The 17,866-nt window shown below is 34.5% G+C and overlaps 1 protein-coding gene across 1 annotated transcript; it reads left to right on the top strand.

The window, feature by feature from the left end:
- Window positions 1-8,735: 8,735 nt before the first annotated feature.
- On the top strand, window positions 8,736-17,842 carry chga (chromogranin A). The gene is made up of 8 exons (XM_028439643.1): window positions 8,736-8,939; window positions 9,121-9,170; window positions 10,471-10,564; window positions 12,945-13,013; window positions 13,115-13,201; window positions 13,401-13,673; window positions 15,231-15,637; window positions 17,175-17,842. Exons 1-8 carry the CDS (start codon window positions 8,891-8,893, stop codon window positions 17,256-17,258), a joined length of 1,113 nt encoding a protein of 370 aa, XP_028295444.1. The 5' UTR covers window positions 8,736-8,890; the 3' UTR covers window positions 17,259-17,842.
- The last annotated feature ends 24 nt before the right edge of the window (window positions 17,843-17,866 follow it).

The raw sequence follows: 17,866 nt of genomic DNA, 5'->3' as shown, positions 1-17,866 counted from the left end.
CTAAATAAGATGTGCATACTTGAACTGGGATGAAAATTCAGTAAGGCATGAAATTGAGAAAAATGAGAAAAATGACAAAAACCCCAAATTAGAGGTAAGGCTATAGTAAGGCATAAAAATTGAAAAAACTTTGGATTTTTTTTTTTTTAGATAAAGCTATCACAACACTCTTAAAACTACTCCAAATATGATGTGCATACTTATACTGGGATGAAAATGCAGTAAGGCATGAAAAATGAGAAAAATGACAAAAACCCCAATTCAAAGGTAAGGCTATAGTAAGGCATAAAAATTGAAAAAAAAATTAGATTTTTTTTTCTGAAATAAGGCTATCACAACACCCTAAGATCTAGTCTAAATAAGATGTGCATACTTGAACTGGGATGAAAATTCAGTAAGGCATGAAATTGAGAAAAATGACAAAAACCCCAAATTAGAGGTAAGGCTATAGTAAGGCATAAAAATTGAAATAAAAATTAGATTTTTTTTTTCTGAGATAAGTTTATCACAACACCCTAATAACTAGTCTAAATATGATGTGCATACTTGAACTGGGATGAAATTTCAGTAAGGCATGAAATTGAGAAAAAGTAGAAAATGACAAACACCCCAAAACAGAGGTAAGGCTATAGTAAGGCAGAAAAATTGAAAAACTTTGGATTTTTTTTTTTTTTAGATAAAGCCATCACAACACTCTTAAAACTACTCCAAATATGATGTGCATACTTATACTGGGATGAAAATGCAGTAAGGCATGAAAAATTAGAAAAATGACAAAAACCCCAAATCAAAGGTAAGGCTATAGTAAGGCATAAAAATTGAAAAAAAAATTAGATTTTTTTTTTCTGAGATAAGGCTATCACAATACCCTAAGAACTAGTCTAAATATGATGTGCATACTTAAACTGGGATGAAAATTCAGTAAGGCATGAAATTTAGAAAAAGTAGAAAATGACAAACACCCCAAAACAGAGGTAAGGCTATAGTAAGGCATAAAAATTGAAAAACTTTGGATAATTTTTTTTTTAGATAAAGCCATCACAACACTCTTAAAACTACTCCAAATATGATGTGCATACTTATACTGGGATGAAAATGCAGTAAGGCATGAAAAATGAGAAAAATGACAAAAACCCCAAATTAGAGGTAAGGCTATAGTAAGGCATAAAAATTGAAATAAAAATTAGATTTTTCTTTTCTGAGATAAGGCTATCACAACACCCTAATAACTAGTCTAAATATGATGTGCATACTTGAACTGGGATGAAATTTCAGTAAGGCATGAAAAATGAGAAAAAATGACAAAAACCCCAAATCAAAGGTAAGGCATAGTAAGGCATAAAAATTGAAAAAAAAAATTGATTTTTTTTTTTCTGAGATAAGGCTATCACAATACCCTAAGAACTAGTCTAAATATGATGTGCATACTTAAACTGGGATGAAAATTCAGTAAGGCATGAAATTTAGAAAAAGTAGAAAATGACAAACACCCCAAAACAGAGGTAAGGCTATAGTAAGGCACAAAAATTTGAAAAACTTTGGATTTTTTTTTTTTTTTAGATAAAGCCATCACAACACTCTTAAAACTACTCCAAATATGATGTGCATACTTATACTGGGATGAAAATGCAGTAAGGCATGAAAAATGAGAAAAATGACAAAAACCCCAAATCAGAGGTAAGGCTATAGTAAGTGTCAAAGAGCAACCGTAGCAGTGGAGGCAATCAATGAGGCAACCAGGCCCCAGAGTTTTGATGCATCAGGTTTTTGTCTTTTTATTTTCCATTGGCACCACAAGCACAGTGCATTTCAATCTCCACTCAACCCAATACTGACCAGAATGGAGGTCCCTATATACAGGTGCATCCTTAATTAGCCTGTACCAAGCGTGGGGTGACATTTTATTTAAATATTAAAAGTACAACATAAATATTTACACAAATAATTCTTAACAGACACCATCATAAACAATAACCCTCTATTAATATAATTACCCTTTTTCAGATCCCCTAAAAGATTAAACTAATTATTTATATTGATTTCTAAACATCAAGCTCCCCTGTTCCTTAGTCCCTCTTGGTCTCTCCCACCTGGAAATATAAAAAGGTGTCCACAGTCCCCGGGGAATTCTTTCACCAGGACACCACAGGAAAAAGGAAGAGACCATGCACAGGTAAGCATTGCTGTATATTTCATTTCAATCACACCCAGAATAAGAGAACATATTTAATGGTTTTATCTATCATGTCACTGCTAAGTTATTTATCAATTATCTTAAAATGTATTTTCTGTTTTTATCACTAGATGAATGCTGAAACCCTGTGGCCTGAACCATGTGCTTCATCACCTGTCCTCATGATGTCAATTTAAGCAAATTCATTAAATCAATACAACAGAATGTGTCTTCTTAATTTCATTAAGTACTGCCAGTCTGTTCACACAATTTACCATGTATACATTATAACAGTCCATGTGTAACGTCACCTCGTCGTTACAGTAAGGCATAAAAATTGAAAAAAAAAATTGATTTTTTTTTTCTGAGATAAGGCTATCACAATACCCTAAGAACTAGTCCAAATATGATGTGCATACTTGAACTGGGATGAAAATTTAGTGAGGCATGAAATAGTGAAAAATGAGAAAAATGACAAACACCCCAAATCAGAGGTAAGGCATAAAAATTGAAAAATAATTTTGACTTTTTTTTTTCTGAGATAAGGCTATCATAACACCCTAAGAACTAGTCTAAATGTGATGTGCATACTTATACTGGGACGAAAATGCAAAAAAGGCATGAAAAATGAAAAAAATGACAAACACCCCAAATCAGAGGTAAGGCATAAAAATTGAAAAAAAAAATTGATTTTTTTTTTTTCTGAGATAAGGCTATCACAACACCCTAAGATCTAGTCTAAATAAGATGTGCATACTTGAAATTGGATGAAAATTCAGTAAGGCATGAAAATGAGAAAAAGTAGAAAATGAGGAAAAAATGACAAACATCTTAAATCAGAGGTAAGGCATAAAAAGTAAAACAATTTGAATTTTTTTTAACTGAGATAAAGTTATCACAACACTCTTAAATCTAGTCCAAATATGATATGCATACTTAAACTGGGATGAAAATGCAGTAATGTAAGAAAAATGACAAACACCCCAAATCAGAGGAAAGGCTATGGTAAGGCATGAAAATTTGAAAAAACGTGGATTTTTTTTTTCTGATATAAGGCTATCACAACACCCTAAGAACTAGTCTAAATATGATGTGCATATATGAAATGGGATGAAAATTCAGTAAGGCATGAAATTGAGAAAAATGAGAAAAATGACAATAACCCCAAAAAAGAGGTAAGGCTATATAGTAAGGCATAAAAAGTGAAAAATTTTGGATTTTTTTTTAACTGAGATAAAGTTATCACAACACTTCTAAATCTAGTCCAAATATGATGTGCATACTTAAACTGGGATGAAAATGCAGTAATGTATGAAAAATGAGAAAAATGACAAACACCCCAAATCAGAGGAAAGGCCATGGTAAGGCATGAAAATTTGAAAAAAAACGTGGATTTTTTTTTCTGAATTAAGGCTATCACAACACCATAAGAACTAGTCTAAATATGATTTGCATACTTGAACTTGGATGAAAATTCAGTAAGGCATGAAAATGAGAAAAAGTAGAAAATGAGGAAAAAATGACAAACATCTCAAATCAGAGGTAAGGCTATAGTAAGGCATAAAAATTGAAAAATTTTGGATGTTTTTTTTCTGATATAAGGCTATCACAACACCATAAGAACTAGTCTAAATATGATGTGCATAAATGAAATGGGATGAAAATTCATTAAGGCAAGAAAATTGAGAAAAATGACAAAAAACCCAAAAACAGAGGTAAGGCTATAGTAAGGCATAAAAATTGAAAAAAAAAATTAGATTTTCTTTCTGAGATAAGGCTATCACAACACCCTATGAACTAGTCTAAATATGATGTGCATACTTGAACTGGGATGAAAATTCAGTAAGGCATGAAAATGAGAAAAAGTAGAAAATGACAAACACCCCAAAACAGAGGTAAGGCATAAAAATTGATTTTTTTTTGGTCTGAGATAAGGTTATCATAACACCCTAAGAACTAGTCTAAATATGATGTGCATATTTGAACTGGGATGAAAATTCAGTAAGGCATGACATTGAGAAAAAGTAGAAAATGACAAACACCCCAAAACAGAGGTAAGGCTATAGTAAGGCATAAAAATTTAAAAAAAATTTAGATTTTTTTTTCTGAGATAAGGCTATCACAAAACCCTAAGAACAAGTCTAAATATGATGTGCATATATGAAATGGGATGAAAATTCAGTAAGGCATGAACTTGAGAAAAAGTGGAAAATGACAAACACCCCAAAACAGAGCTCAGGCTATAGTAAGGCATAAAATGTGAAAAATTTTGGATTTTTTTCTTTGAGATAAAGCTATCACAACACTCTTAAAACTAGTCCAAATATGATGTGCATACTTATACTGGGATGAAAATGCAGTAAGGCATGTTAAATGAGAAAAAGAAGAAAATGAGAAAAAAAAAAAATGACAATAACCCCAAATTGTGTTAAGGCATGAAAAATGAAAATTATTTTTATTTTTTTTTCTGAGATAAGGCTATCACAACACCCTAAGAACTAGTCTAAATATGAGGTGCATACTTGAACATGGATGAAAATCCAGTAAGGCATGAGTAATGAGAAAAATGACAAAAACCCTAAATCAGAGATAAGGCTATAGTAAGGCATAAAAAGTGAAAAATTTTGGATTTTTCTTTTCTGAGATAAGGCTATCACAACACCCTAAAAACTAGTCTAAATATGATGTGCATACTTGAACTGGGATGAAATACCAGGAATGCATGAAAAATAAGAAAAACTATAAAAAGGGAAAAAAAATGACAAACACCCCAAATCAGAGGTAAGGCTATTGTAAGGCATCAAATTTGGTAAGGTAAGGCATAATTAAAAAAATAGACTTTTTTTCTGAGATAAGGCCATCATAAGACCTTAAAAACTACTGCAAATATGATGTGCATACTTAAACTTTGATGCAAAAGCAGTATGGCATAAAAAATGAGAAAATGTGGAAAATGAGAATAACATAAACACCCCAAATCAGAGGCATGAAACTTGCAAATTGTTGTCATGGGGATTATATTTTAGTATACTAGTTTATCATGGAAATCTATTGTGTTTAACACATTTTTACTGTGTTTTGTCTTGACACCTGCTGACCACTGACTTAACCACAGGTTAAGAACCATTAATCTAAAGACTACTTTGTTTTTTTTTTTTTAATACAACAGTCAATGTTATTAAAGTGACCCTAGAATAGAAGCATGAGAGATTTATTAAAACATTTATTTATAAACAAGTCATTTTAATGCTGAAAATGGTTTAGTTGGTGGATTTCTAGGTTGTTGCTGCTGCTGATCAGAAGTCCCTGATGTGTGAATCAGTTTCACCTGAACAGCCACTGCTGAACAAATCACTCTAATTTGTACACAGTGTCCCTTCTTTTCCAGCAATGATGTAATTGCTTTCACTAAACGAGGCTAAGTATGTATCTTTCCATCCACTGTGGATGATTGTATTGTCCTATTCATTATGCTTTCTAGTAAACAGATCACACAGTACAAACTCAGTGTGTTGACACAGTTGAATATAATAGTAAAAGCAGCTGGTGGTTATAGTTAAAGGTTCTTCTAAGGTTACAATACAAGATTTGAACTAGTTTGAATGGAACAGAGAAGCACAAAAATGTATATTTTAAACAAACCTTGACTTATACTTATCATAACAATAAAGCCATGTGACGCATTAGTCCCAACCTTTTTTGGATTGTTGCCCCATTTTAATATCACAAATTTCTGACATTATCTTACTTCTGGAATTTGTTTGCTATACTTATTTATTTTAACATTATTATTATTATTATTATTATTATTATTATTATTATTATTATTATTATTATTATTATTATTATTATTATTATTATTATTATTATGTTTTTAACACTATATTATATTACATTATATATTATATTACCATATTTTAGATTTATATTTGAGAAAGTGAAAATACAGAACACAGTTTTGTGTTGTTTTATTTCTTGAAAAGAATGATAAAAAAGAAAATATTCAGCAACTTTTTAAAAAAATGTAATCAATTACTAGACTTTTCAGGTGACCCTATTTAAATTCCAGGTGACCCCACATGGTATCACAACCTCAAGGTTGAAAAACCAATCATTATAACAAGAATTGACAAATTATTAACAATAATAATGTCATCTGTAGTAAAATAAGTAAGAATTTTTTGAAACGCTTGGTGTTATGAGTACAAGTAGATGTATACAGTTTAGATTGTGCAGCTAATAAATACAAAACAGGATGAGTGCATCATAGAGAGCCTGTGGTGTCAGAAAAACACATTAATATTAAAGGGATTCATTTTAAAATATTAATACCTTTGTCAGAATTAAAGGTGGTGAATTGGAGGGGAAATTATAATGTTAATCTCCTGGCAGATCTAGAAGATAAAATTCCGGCTTCATTTCCTTCTGACCCAGCTCTTCGATGTTTCAACAAGATGAATTTCAATCAGCTGCTGCTTGGATTTCATAAAGACCTCATTGTTGTATTCAGAAAAAAAAGCCTCTCCATGTTTGAACAAAGCTCTCCTGGCTTTATCCGAAGCAAATATGGATTCGGCTCTGACGCAGCTCTGCTTTTATTGTCTCTCTCACCATTAGAGCATAATTAGATCTTCAGGATCTCAGTGGAGCGTTAGCGATGAAACAGCAAACAGTCCCACCTCCCCACTTTGTCAACCACTTTGTTGAATGTGTCACTAACAAAAGAATAAATGAACTCCCAGGCTTGTGTACATTTGGTATAATCTGAGCCCGTAAAGGTTGACGTAAGCAAACAAGCTGTTTCATGTTTGTAGAAGGCTCTTATGTAAAGGGACAGTAAAATACATGCGCAATTTACTTCACAACTGGAGACATTTACTTTGGAATTAAATAGTTTAATTAAATTTAGATTATTCTGACATTTTTTCATTAGAAAATATCGTTGTTTTGCTTTTTTACATTAACTTTAACCTATCCTATACAATATGACTCCTGATTAAAGACAGTTTTATGGTGAAGTAGTTAACAGAAAAACATTTTGCCACAAGAAAAGACCCAAAACCCTTGATTGTGCTGAAAAAAAGGTTTTGCTTCATGCAATATTTGATATTGTAAAAACAGGGCTGCACTATTGATTTGCATATTACAAATTACAATAATTATTTTACGAAATAATTTGCTATACTTATAAATATTTGTTGCAATTTGCTATAAGGACTGGTATACTGATTCACTCAGAATGTTGTTTAACATAAAACAAGCTATGTTGCAATGATAATGTTTAACAATAAAAAAAAAACAATAATAAATTAAAAAAAACAATAATAATAAATAAAAAATAGCAACAATAGTAAACAAAATAATTAAAACAATAATAATAATAATAAAAATAATAATATGATATACACTGACATTACAGCCTGTGCAATTCCCAGTTCCATGAAAGCAGGTATGCACACTACAGTGAGGTGTTGCCAAGCAACACTCCCAGTCTTTATAAAACTGCAGGTCAGCTCTGTGACTATCCAACTGTTCTCAGGGCATGATGATATGTGGAGACATAGTGAAGGTGTCTCTTCACATAAAGAAATGTGTGTGCCTTCAGACACAACAAGCAGCAGACATTCACAGTTAAAATAAGCAAATGATCCACCAAAGAACTGTGCCATAAAATAAATACTAAGAAAAAAATGACATAATATTTATTTATTTAGTTAATTTGTGAAGCATATCAATAAAACAAAGATTACAGAAGGAAAATAATACAAAGTTGCCACTCAAAAGGAGTAGGTGGCACTTAAAAGAAATCCTGCCCCTCTTTCTTCATTTTATAGTGCTGTATTTACACAATTCATATTCACAAAACAAAAACAAAAAACCCCAAAAACTAAAAAAACTGAGAAGCATAACCTATAAATATATTATCATTTGTAATATTTACAAAATAAAATATAGAGAACTAAATCAGATAGTATAGCCTAGTGTTGAAAAAAATAAAATAAATCAAAACCAGCCTGGCTTAACTTAGCACACTACACAATGAGTACATCTGTAACACCACATTGCACTCCCACCTTAAAACAGTTGACTTTCCCATTGTCCTACCCTGACTCCCTCTTCCCTGTCCCCTGTCCCCTCAGCTATAGGTGAACGCTGCCCTCTCTTTTCTATATTCTCCCTTTCATAAAGATTTTCTTACCCTTCCTTGGGGAGGGCTGGTGATGATCAAAAATTTTTTTTTTTAAATTGCAATAATAATACATGCAATGCTGTCGCAAAAAGATTGCACTACATGTAGCGTTGACCTTCGATGGCATGTGTAGAAATGTGAAAAGAAAAACATGACTAACTGTGATATATGGATTTCAAATGTGTGATTTTATGAAATATCATTTTTAAAAGTTTCCAACATCCACATGCATTCTTAATTACTTTTTGTGTGAAAAGAGAAAATATAACGTCTGAATCCTTATCCATCCAATTCATTGTTCTAGAATACACTAAGGTGTGTTTATGAGTGTGATGTCACTTCCTCTCTCTCCTGAAATAAAAGCTGCTGTCAGGGGCAGCGCAGAGAGGACAGACGCTGTCAGCTCACTGACGCTGTAGAACGTCTTCACCAGCTTGATCTCAGGATGCGTCCGTAAACCTTCCAGGCTCATCTTTCTGACTCAAGCGCTGGGTTCCTGGAGAGCTTTACGCGCTTCGTCTCCAATCATGGCACAAAGGGGATTGTTGGTACTTCTGACAGCGCTGTTTAGCTGCGGTAAGAGAGCTCAGCTGAATAAAAGAGTTCGGACACAGAGGCAGTGAGGGAGGAAAGCAGAGATCAGAGGGTCATGATTCAGCACCGTGGACAGCGGCATTCATTCCATCCCTCATCAGGAGATAGCAGAGTGAGATAATGATGATGATGATGATGATGATTGTCCTTCTTTTCTTTGCAGTTCTATCATTGCCAGTGACTTCAAGCCAGCTGGAGAATGAGGACGTAAAGGTAAACTGAATTATATCATATCAATATACGCCGATGTCATTGTAAAACATATACAATGAAATTAAGGTGATTTCCAAGAATGAAGAAATGAGGAATGACATATGACACACTCAAATAAAATATTGGAAAAATAAATATAAATATATAACACCATAATCCGCAATATAAAAATATAAGCTGACCTGTCAATCAGATAAATAAATATGGCACAGATAGTGGATTGCTCTTAAATGTGAATTATTGCACGTTTTTTAATCCATATTCATTCCATATATGTCAGGAATATAAGAAAATATGAACAGGACAAAACCTAACCCATTTAAAATGCTAAATAGTTGTGATTAGAAGTTAGAAAATAGGACGCTTAGACCCTTTTTTTTGGAGGTTTAATGAGATTGTGACGCTCCTAAATAAATTAGAACCAGCTTTTACTTGTTCAGCATTATAATTAACAGTAGCTCATGTGTTGGATCAGGCATTGTACCCTTGCCGGTTCATTACTTTTCCTTCTTTTGACTAATAAAGAACGCAGCACGCTAAGAAAATCCACACAATAGCTGCAGCGAAGAAGAGTCATAATGTGCTTTTTGGCTCACATCCACAATATTACTCAATATTCTTTTGTAATGCTGCAGGATGATAAATAACACAAAACATGAGAGTAAAGTAAAAAAATATATATATTTGTATGTTGGTAGTGTGTCAGTCAATCTGTGGAATCTGCCACAATCTTGCTAACTTTGATCATACATTTGTATTTTGTCTTTATTCATGCTTTCAGGACAATTCAAACAGCAGGAATATAAATACTTAGTGTGGGTAGTTTAACAATTTAAGGCACTTAGTCCACTAAGAGAAAGATCTGTCTGAGTTTGCTGAATCAATAAGACATTAATTAGAAAGCAACAGTGAGTCTGACCTCTGTGGTTAGTACAGAGAATGGTAGATCCATCTCTCTCGCTCATACACATATGAATGTACATGTTGGAAACAAACCAAAAAGCTGACTAGGAGTGACTGATATTTAAAATAAAAGCATTTGGGAGGCTGAATATAACAGAGGGAAAGAAGTGACATTGCTGCATGATACAAGGAATTGGAAATATTTTTGATCTCGCCATCAAAAGGGATTTCACATTTCTAGATAAAGGGAGTGTTTTCGGAGCGTCTGTGGCAAATCTGCTCCATAATTCAGTTTGATTGCTATAATCAGTGCTTGTCTGCAGTGTTTCAAGAGCAATGAGACGCACTGAAAGTGAAAGGCACATATTTTCACGTGTGGGTTTGTTTGCCTCCACAGGTGATGAAATGCATCGTGGAAGTGTTGGCTGATGTGCTGTCAAGGTCACACGTCATCCCAGTCAGTCAGGAGTGTTTGAGCACGTTGAAGACAGGTAAGAACAACAAAGAAATACAGGAACGATGGGAAACCGATTTAATTTTCACATTTTATACATAAAAAAACACATTTTTTGATTTCACGTTAAATTGTCACATCCTATTGTCCATTTCTTGGTATTATCTGACATAAACAAGAGCACAACAATCCACGTACAATATTAATTCAAGTTTTTGTTTGTTAACTGATGGGATCCTACAATGCATTGCTAAAATTTGTAATTAAACAGTAAAACATCCAATATTTCATTGATTCAGTTTTACAACAAGTTGCTCCACCCTTTGCAGCTACAACAGTCTTACTTGAAGTCTCAGGGAAATTCTTTCTATAAGATTTTGGAGTCTGAACTCTGTAAAGATGTTGCGCAAGAAGAGTTGGGAGCTTAATTTGTTGGAACATTATTTAACCTTTTGTAACCTTTTCCCACAAAGGAGAACACAAAGAATTGTCTAAAATGTCTTCCAGTTTGGCGGCTAAAAACTATGACCCAACTTTATCCCTTTACACCAGCATTAAGGATGGTTTTTTTTTTTTTTGTTAGTTCTGGTTTATTTGAAAAAACAAATGAATATTAAATGTATGATTTTTTGCAGCTTCATGTCATTTCAATTAGTCCTTATCACCATTATTGTCACAAAGGCAATGGCGCTAAACAGGTCAGCCGTTATTGGAAAAATCATGAAATCGGGGGATGAACATTAAATTTTCATAAGGTTAATGGATTGATGCAGTGATTGATGGGAGAAAAAAACTCAAGCGAAGGTCAAAAGCACGAGTTCATTCCATTACATTTCCAAAGTATGACCTTCAAGCTGTCCTTGTGAGAGAAAAAAAAAAAAATCAATTGAGGTCCATTCTGTGTTTGGAGCAGTGAAGAAGGTGAAACCGTGCACCGCCAGTGGAAATGTTGGATAGGAAGACTGGATGAGAAGAGGGAGAGATGGAGTGAAAGAATATAAGAGGAGGGGAATGATAGCTAAACTCAGCACAGTGCAGCCAAGCAGTCTGTTTGGAGGGTCAGCACAAAGTGCCCTGCTGCATTACCCCAGTGAGAGAACCTCTGAGGGCCCAATGATTGATTATTCTCCTGCTTTGAAGGACTAAATTTCAGGGCAATTAAGTCAGAGTAAACCACCCAAGCAAAATGTCCTTTTTCCTTGAGAAAGTAAAGTGTTAAATGAAATAAAATGAGACATATCTGTGTTCTACACCTTAAGGCATGTGTCAAACTCAAGGACAGGGGGCCAAATTCGACCCTTTAGACCATCCAATTTGGCCCGAAGGAAAAAGTAAAAAAAGACGGAAAAAACATGAATTATTGTGTAATATACCAAATAATTTGGTTGTCAATATCTCAGCCCTTCTGAATACATAAATTCAATGAAACTCCACATTATTTGGAGGATGGCAATTTCCCCCATGCTTTTATCCTGTAACTGCAGTCATTTTAAATCTCGCCAAATTAGATAAAAATTCTACACAAAAATCAAGAAAATGTAAAAGAGAAAATTCTGCAGATTGATATCAATCACTTATGGCTTGGATATTGTCAGCGCTTTAGGTATCATTTATACGTCTAAGAGCAAACATTGGGACATTAATGTTGAAATTGCTCATTTTCCTGCATAAAATCTGCGGCCCATTTAAAATCAAACTATTTTGTATTTCGCCCCAGTATCGGTAGTCATCTTAAAGATGTAAATCATTGTTCTAATCAGAAATAAAACGGGTCAAAAGTGACCAAAAATTTTAAAAACCACAGAAATTGGTTAAAAGTTGCAAAAAACGAACAGAAAAAGTGATAAAAAGTATTAAAATTGTCAATATTGGCTTAAAAGTGCAAAAAAAAAGTAGGAACATTCAGTTTAAACTGCCAAATAATGGGCATGATAAATCATGAATCTTGTTAAGTTGGCAAAGATAAGCATTAAATATGGTGTAAAGAGATTAAAAGAAAATAATGGGTCAACAAATGCAACATTAGGTGGAAAAAGTGGTTTATATTAAGTGCTGAAAATGTCTTGAAAGTGGAAAGAATGTGCAGTATAAAGCAATATAGATGGAGAAGTGGCAGTAATGGGAGTAGCAAAAATGCTTTAAAAGGAGCAAAAATATGTCAAGAAAAAGTGATGAAAAATAGGTTAAAATATGGCAAGTTTAGTGTAGTTGCAGAAAATGGGTAAAAATGACCCAAAATGGGCTTAAGTTGTTAAAAAAAAAAAAAATTCTTATAGTCACTTGAAGGCATTTGGCGACCCCTTCCCAGTGTCTCGTGACCCTTAGGTTGAGAACCCCTGCTATGTGGTGACGTGTAAAGGTTTCCTGTGAGGAACCCTCCCACAATATAAAGTCATACTCTAAATATGTGTTTGCAGATGACAGGCTCGTTACAATCCTACGTCATCGCAACTTTCTGAAGGAGTTGCAGGAGATCGCAGTTCAAGGTGAGTCATAACTCAGAGCTGACGTATGTGTGTGTTTATGTGAGTGTGTGCAGAGATTAAACAAATGGATGGCTTACTCATACTGATTTTTGTTATTCTAGGCGGTCAGGAGAGAGCACAGCTCCAGGGAGATGCTCGTCTTCCCTCGTTGACGACACAAACTCTTCAGACTGCAAATGACGTTGCTGGTGGGTTTGATGTAAAAAAAAAAAAAAAGAAAAAGAAAAAGGACAATTAAACTGATTTAATAATGTGCTGAAGTCCATTTGAATTCCATTCATCCCTGTGATGTCCCTCTAATAAAGATCCATGCTTTATTTAAGCCTTCTGCATGTGTGTAACTGGAAAATCAAGTAAATCAGAACCTTTTTCATCCCCTGATTTCAGATCAATCCATGCTGGAAGCTTTGGGAGGCCCAGGAGATAAATCCATCCTATTTCAAAAGAAGATGACCGATAATGAAGGCGGAGCCTATGAAAAGATGAATGACATTGTGGAAGATGAAGAGAAGGATGAATTTGAAGGAGCTCAGGTGAAAAAGGAACATGATGAGAAGCCTAGAAGTCACATCTCTGAGTCAGTGAGGAGGAGAGAGAAGGAGGAAGATGGATCTGATGAAAGACGAGTAAAGGAAGAAAATGTGAATGAAGATAAAAGAGGCAAGCTGATTATCCTGATTTTTTTCTTTTTATTCCAACAACAACAACAACAGCAAAAAATTTAAAGAAACATCAATGTAAGAAAGCAATTAAAATGCCAAAAAAACATGCTGATTTAGAGCTCACTTTGTCCTGTGTATTTAAAACCAAGACATCAAAATGAAATCTCAGCAGATTGAAAAATGCAATGAGGTATAAAAGCGGGGAGTTAGGAGACAGGGAGAGGGGGAGAAATGAAGGAGTGGCTTATAAATGAAACTGAACGCCACTACAGAAGCAGTTGATTGATTGAAGTGCTTCCATTTACATGATGAAATTCAGCCTCCTCACTGGCATTCTGGCAGCAGCAGCATCAGTGAATAAGTATCACCATGTTTGAAAATCCATCTGAGCCCCTGCGTTCAGATACAGCAAATCCCATTCACCAGAAACTGTAAACCATTCTTAAACCAAACGGCTGTCAAGATGCAGATGGCTCTTCTTTTCACCAAACAAAATATGAAACAACATCTTTTTCTTTTCTTTTTTTTTTATTTACAAGAAAACTTCAAACTGTAACGTTTGTAACCTAGAGCTCCAGCCAATACATCTAATGGCCCCAGGCAGGCTGTAGTTTCTCATTTGACTCAGCTTGCATTAGCGTGGTCATTCCTGCCAGCTGGCACAAAGCCTTTCATTACAGTAAAAGGATTCCTGCTGATTCTGAAGACTAAATGTTAAGGTTTTATTTACTCAGACAACTGTTTTTCAGGAAATTAGCTTTGATCTCCTAACATGTTTTGACTGTCAACTGCCAGTCTTCTTCAGAGGCGCCTGCTGATTGCTTTGATGTGTCCTTGACAAGAGTGTAATAATTCCAGCAAGAGATGAAAGTAAAAATTATCTTAAGGTTTCATTTAAATAGGCAATTTTTTTGGTCATGATATGTACTTTGATTTGTTGCTGGAATTATTATACAAAAGTCAAGGGCAACTGTTTTTCAGGAAATTGGCTTTGATCTCCTCACATGTTTCAACTGTCAACTGCCAGTCTTTTACAGAGGCATCTGCTGATTGCTTGATGTATCCTTGACTTCCACTTAATAATTCCAGCAAGTTCTTTTTGTCTTCTTTTTAAATAATATGTTGAAGTTTCATTTATTCAAACAACTATTTCTTAGGAAATTCACTTATGACACGGAAGTCAAGGACACATCAAAGCGATCAGCAAACGCCTTCATAGAAGACTGGCAATTGACAGTCGAAACATGTCAGGAGATCAAAGTAAATTTCCTGAAAAACAGTTGTCTGAATAAACAAAACCTTTACATATTATTCAAAAAGAGCTTGCAGGAATTATTATATGGAAGTCAAGGGTGCATCAAAGCAAATAACAGACGCCTCTGAAGAAGACTGGCAGTTGACAGTCGAAACATGTCAGGAGATCAAAGTAAATTTCCTGAAAAACAGTTGTCTGAATAACAAAAAACAAAAAGAACTTGCTGGAATGATTCTGGAGACTCTTAGTGTTTGACTTGTACCAGTGATTAAACATTAAGGCTATTTTGTTTGTCCTCAGGTGTTGAATCTGGTGAAAAGAGAGAGCCACGCACAAGCAAAACAAAAGAGAAGAAATCCAATCAAGAACACGAGGAGGAGAAAGACAGAAGATCAGCACTCATCTCCCATCAACATGAACGCAGACACGAGGAGGCCAAGAGAGAGCACGAGGAGAACCTGAAACGCTGGGCCAAGAGTCCCAAGTCTCCGTCTCTGAGGAAGAAAGCAGTCGGATCGCGGATCCAAGAGGTCAGCGAACAGCAGGAAGTGCCTCATCATTCAAAGGAGGTCGCAGAGGAAACAGAGGAGGAGAAAAGAGAAGCTCGGAGGAGTCCTGAAGAGCAGGAGCTGCAGATGATCGCTCATAAGACACCAGAAGAGAAGAGGGGGTCTGAGGAGGAGGGGAGTGCCAGCAGAAAGTCAGAGGTTGGCTTTTAACCTTTGCTAAAAATAACTGACACATTACACTGAAGCAAGCCTGAGTAAAGAATGGAAGGAAAACTGAGCTTTCCTGTTTTAATGTAACTGGAATAAACTGAAGAACCTTTTGCCACTATTTTCTGTCCTAACCAAACAAACCAAATAACAATAGATTTATGGTCAGGGAATGATGGAGTACAGTGAATGGCAATTAGTATAAAAAGTGTACAACAAATTCCAAATTACATCAAACAAAAAAAACTTTTTTAGTGCATTGGGTCATAATGAGTATTTCTTTTTTTTGATCGGAACAAACATGATAAGAAAATAACGAGATAAGACTAAACGAAAAGAAACTCGCAACCACACGCATGTCGGGAAGTGGCGCACGTTGAGGTGTGTTGCATGTCGGGGTGTGGCAGAAATTTTGAAGTGTTGAGACGTAGCTGACCATTTTCAAGGATTTAATCACAAACTTTCCTGTAATGTTCTGTGCAAATATATATGATTTCCTTTTACCATAACTCATTTTTTGGCAAACAAATGAAAGACACGATAAGTAATAAGCATCTACTTAGCTCTACAAACTTCCATAAGCATAGTACATCATCCAAGTGAACAGGCTGCTAAAAGGAATATTTCAATCTATAAAGATTCAACTTTATTGTTAAGATTGTTTTATAACACAACCAAATAAACATGCATGTTTAAAATAAAAATATGAACGTGTGAAGTACTTTAACAGTGCAGCGTTGGATGCAAGGCGGATCTCTCTGTTAAAGCAAGGAATCTCTGTCTGTCTGTGATGATGATGTCATCACTGTAGAGAGTAATGATGCCAGAATTTTGCAGAAGTTCCACAGTGATGATGTCATCAGTGCCAGCTGGGAGCAAATGCAATTTTCAAGGGGGCGCCATTGAGTCATTTTACTATTCACATGTACAATTCTCTCAAAATATCATCTTTTTTGGCCAGTTCTGATTGAATGTGTTTAGTACCTCAAAAATGTGATCACTTTTTTGTAAGAATAATAATAATGAAAAATGACAGTAGGGCTCGGGCCCTAATAATAATAATAATAATAATAATAATAATAATACATATAAAGAATAAAAGATGGATATATACATACAAGTGCTGTATTGTTATTATACAATATTATTTAATGTGTAAATACTAAAAAATAAACTGGTCAGGTATTCATCCATCCCCAACTCAGGGAGAACATGCAAACTCTTCACAGTTTATTGTGCAAACGACAGTGATATTGTCGTCTGTTGAGAAAGAAGGGATGAAAAATGTCGTGACTTATTGCCGCATTTCACTGCAGACATTCTAGACATAATTCTGAGGCAGTTTAATGGCCTTGATGCCTACAGACAGTTATATAATTGTGTAAAAATGAGGTCAGTTTAGAGCATTTTTAGTGTTATGCACTATTACTACTGGAACAGCACAGTATTATGTTTGCACCTATCTGTGACTGTGTCTATTTCCTCACATGCACTACTGTCCTCATTATATCTCTTATTACGCCCACAGGAGCCTGAGATTGAAAGCCTGGCTGCCATCGAGTCAGAGCTTGAAAATGTTGCCCAGAAACTCCATGGGCTGCGACATGGCTGAGAAAGAAAAAGAAAGAAAGAGAGAGAGTGGAGAAATAATATAAAAGAGAGAAGTTTGACATTGCTGCCTCTTCCTCCTCCGCTTCACCAGCTTTCCACAGATGGAAAGTGCCAGCGTTTGACGAGCTTTCTTATTTCAATAATTTTTTTTTTTTTTTTTACAGTCGATTGCTGCATTGCACTAACAAAATGAAAATGTTGATACACACATGCATCTAAAAAAAGAAAAGAAAAAAGTAGTCTGATGGTTTCTTGTGTTTTTCTCTGACAATCATGGACCTATCTTTGGAAAAATACTGTTAGTTTCACATCATGTTGCAAGATATTCATGTTCAGGGGCTAATATGGAGGTGGACATACATTAACAAGGAGCAGTTGTACAATAATGACATGCATACTTAATTAAAGCTTACTTAACTTAAGGAAAAAACATAAACGCAACCCTTTGCATCATAGAAACCTTTGAATCTAGTGAAACTAAGGCAGTACATGACCATTTTTAATAAAGTTGTGATGAGGTTGTCATCAAGAACTGCACCAATTTTTGAGTAACAAAATAAAAAACCATCATTAGTTTCAATGAAATATGTGTTTCACTGATTTCTTGTC

Source organism: Gouania willdenowi, chromosome 24, assembly GCF_900634775.1.
Source record: "Gouania willdenowi chromosome 24, fGouWil2.1, whole genome shotgun sequence".
Classification (NCBI taxonomy): domain Eukaryota; kingdom Metazoa; phylum Chordata; class Actinopteri; order Blenniiformes; family Gobiesocidae; genus Gouania; species Gouania willdenowi.
The sequence above is the reverse complement of the archived record's forward strand: the minus strand, read 5'-3'. Positions and strand labels throughout refer to the sequence as shown.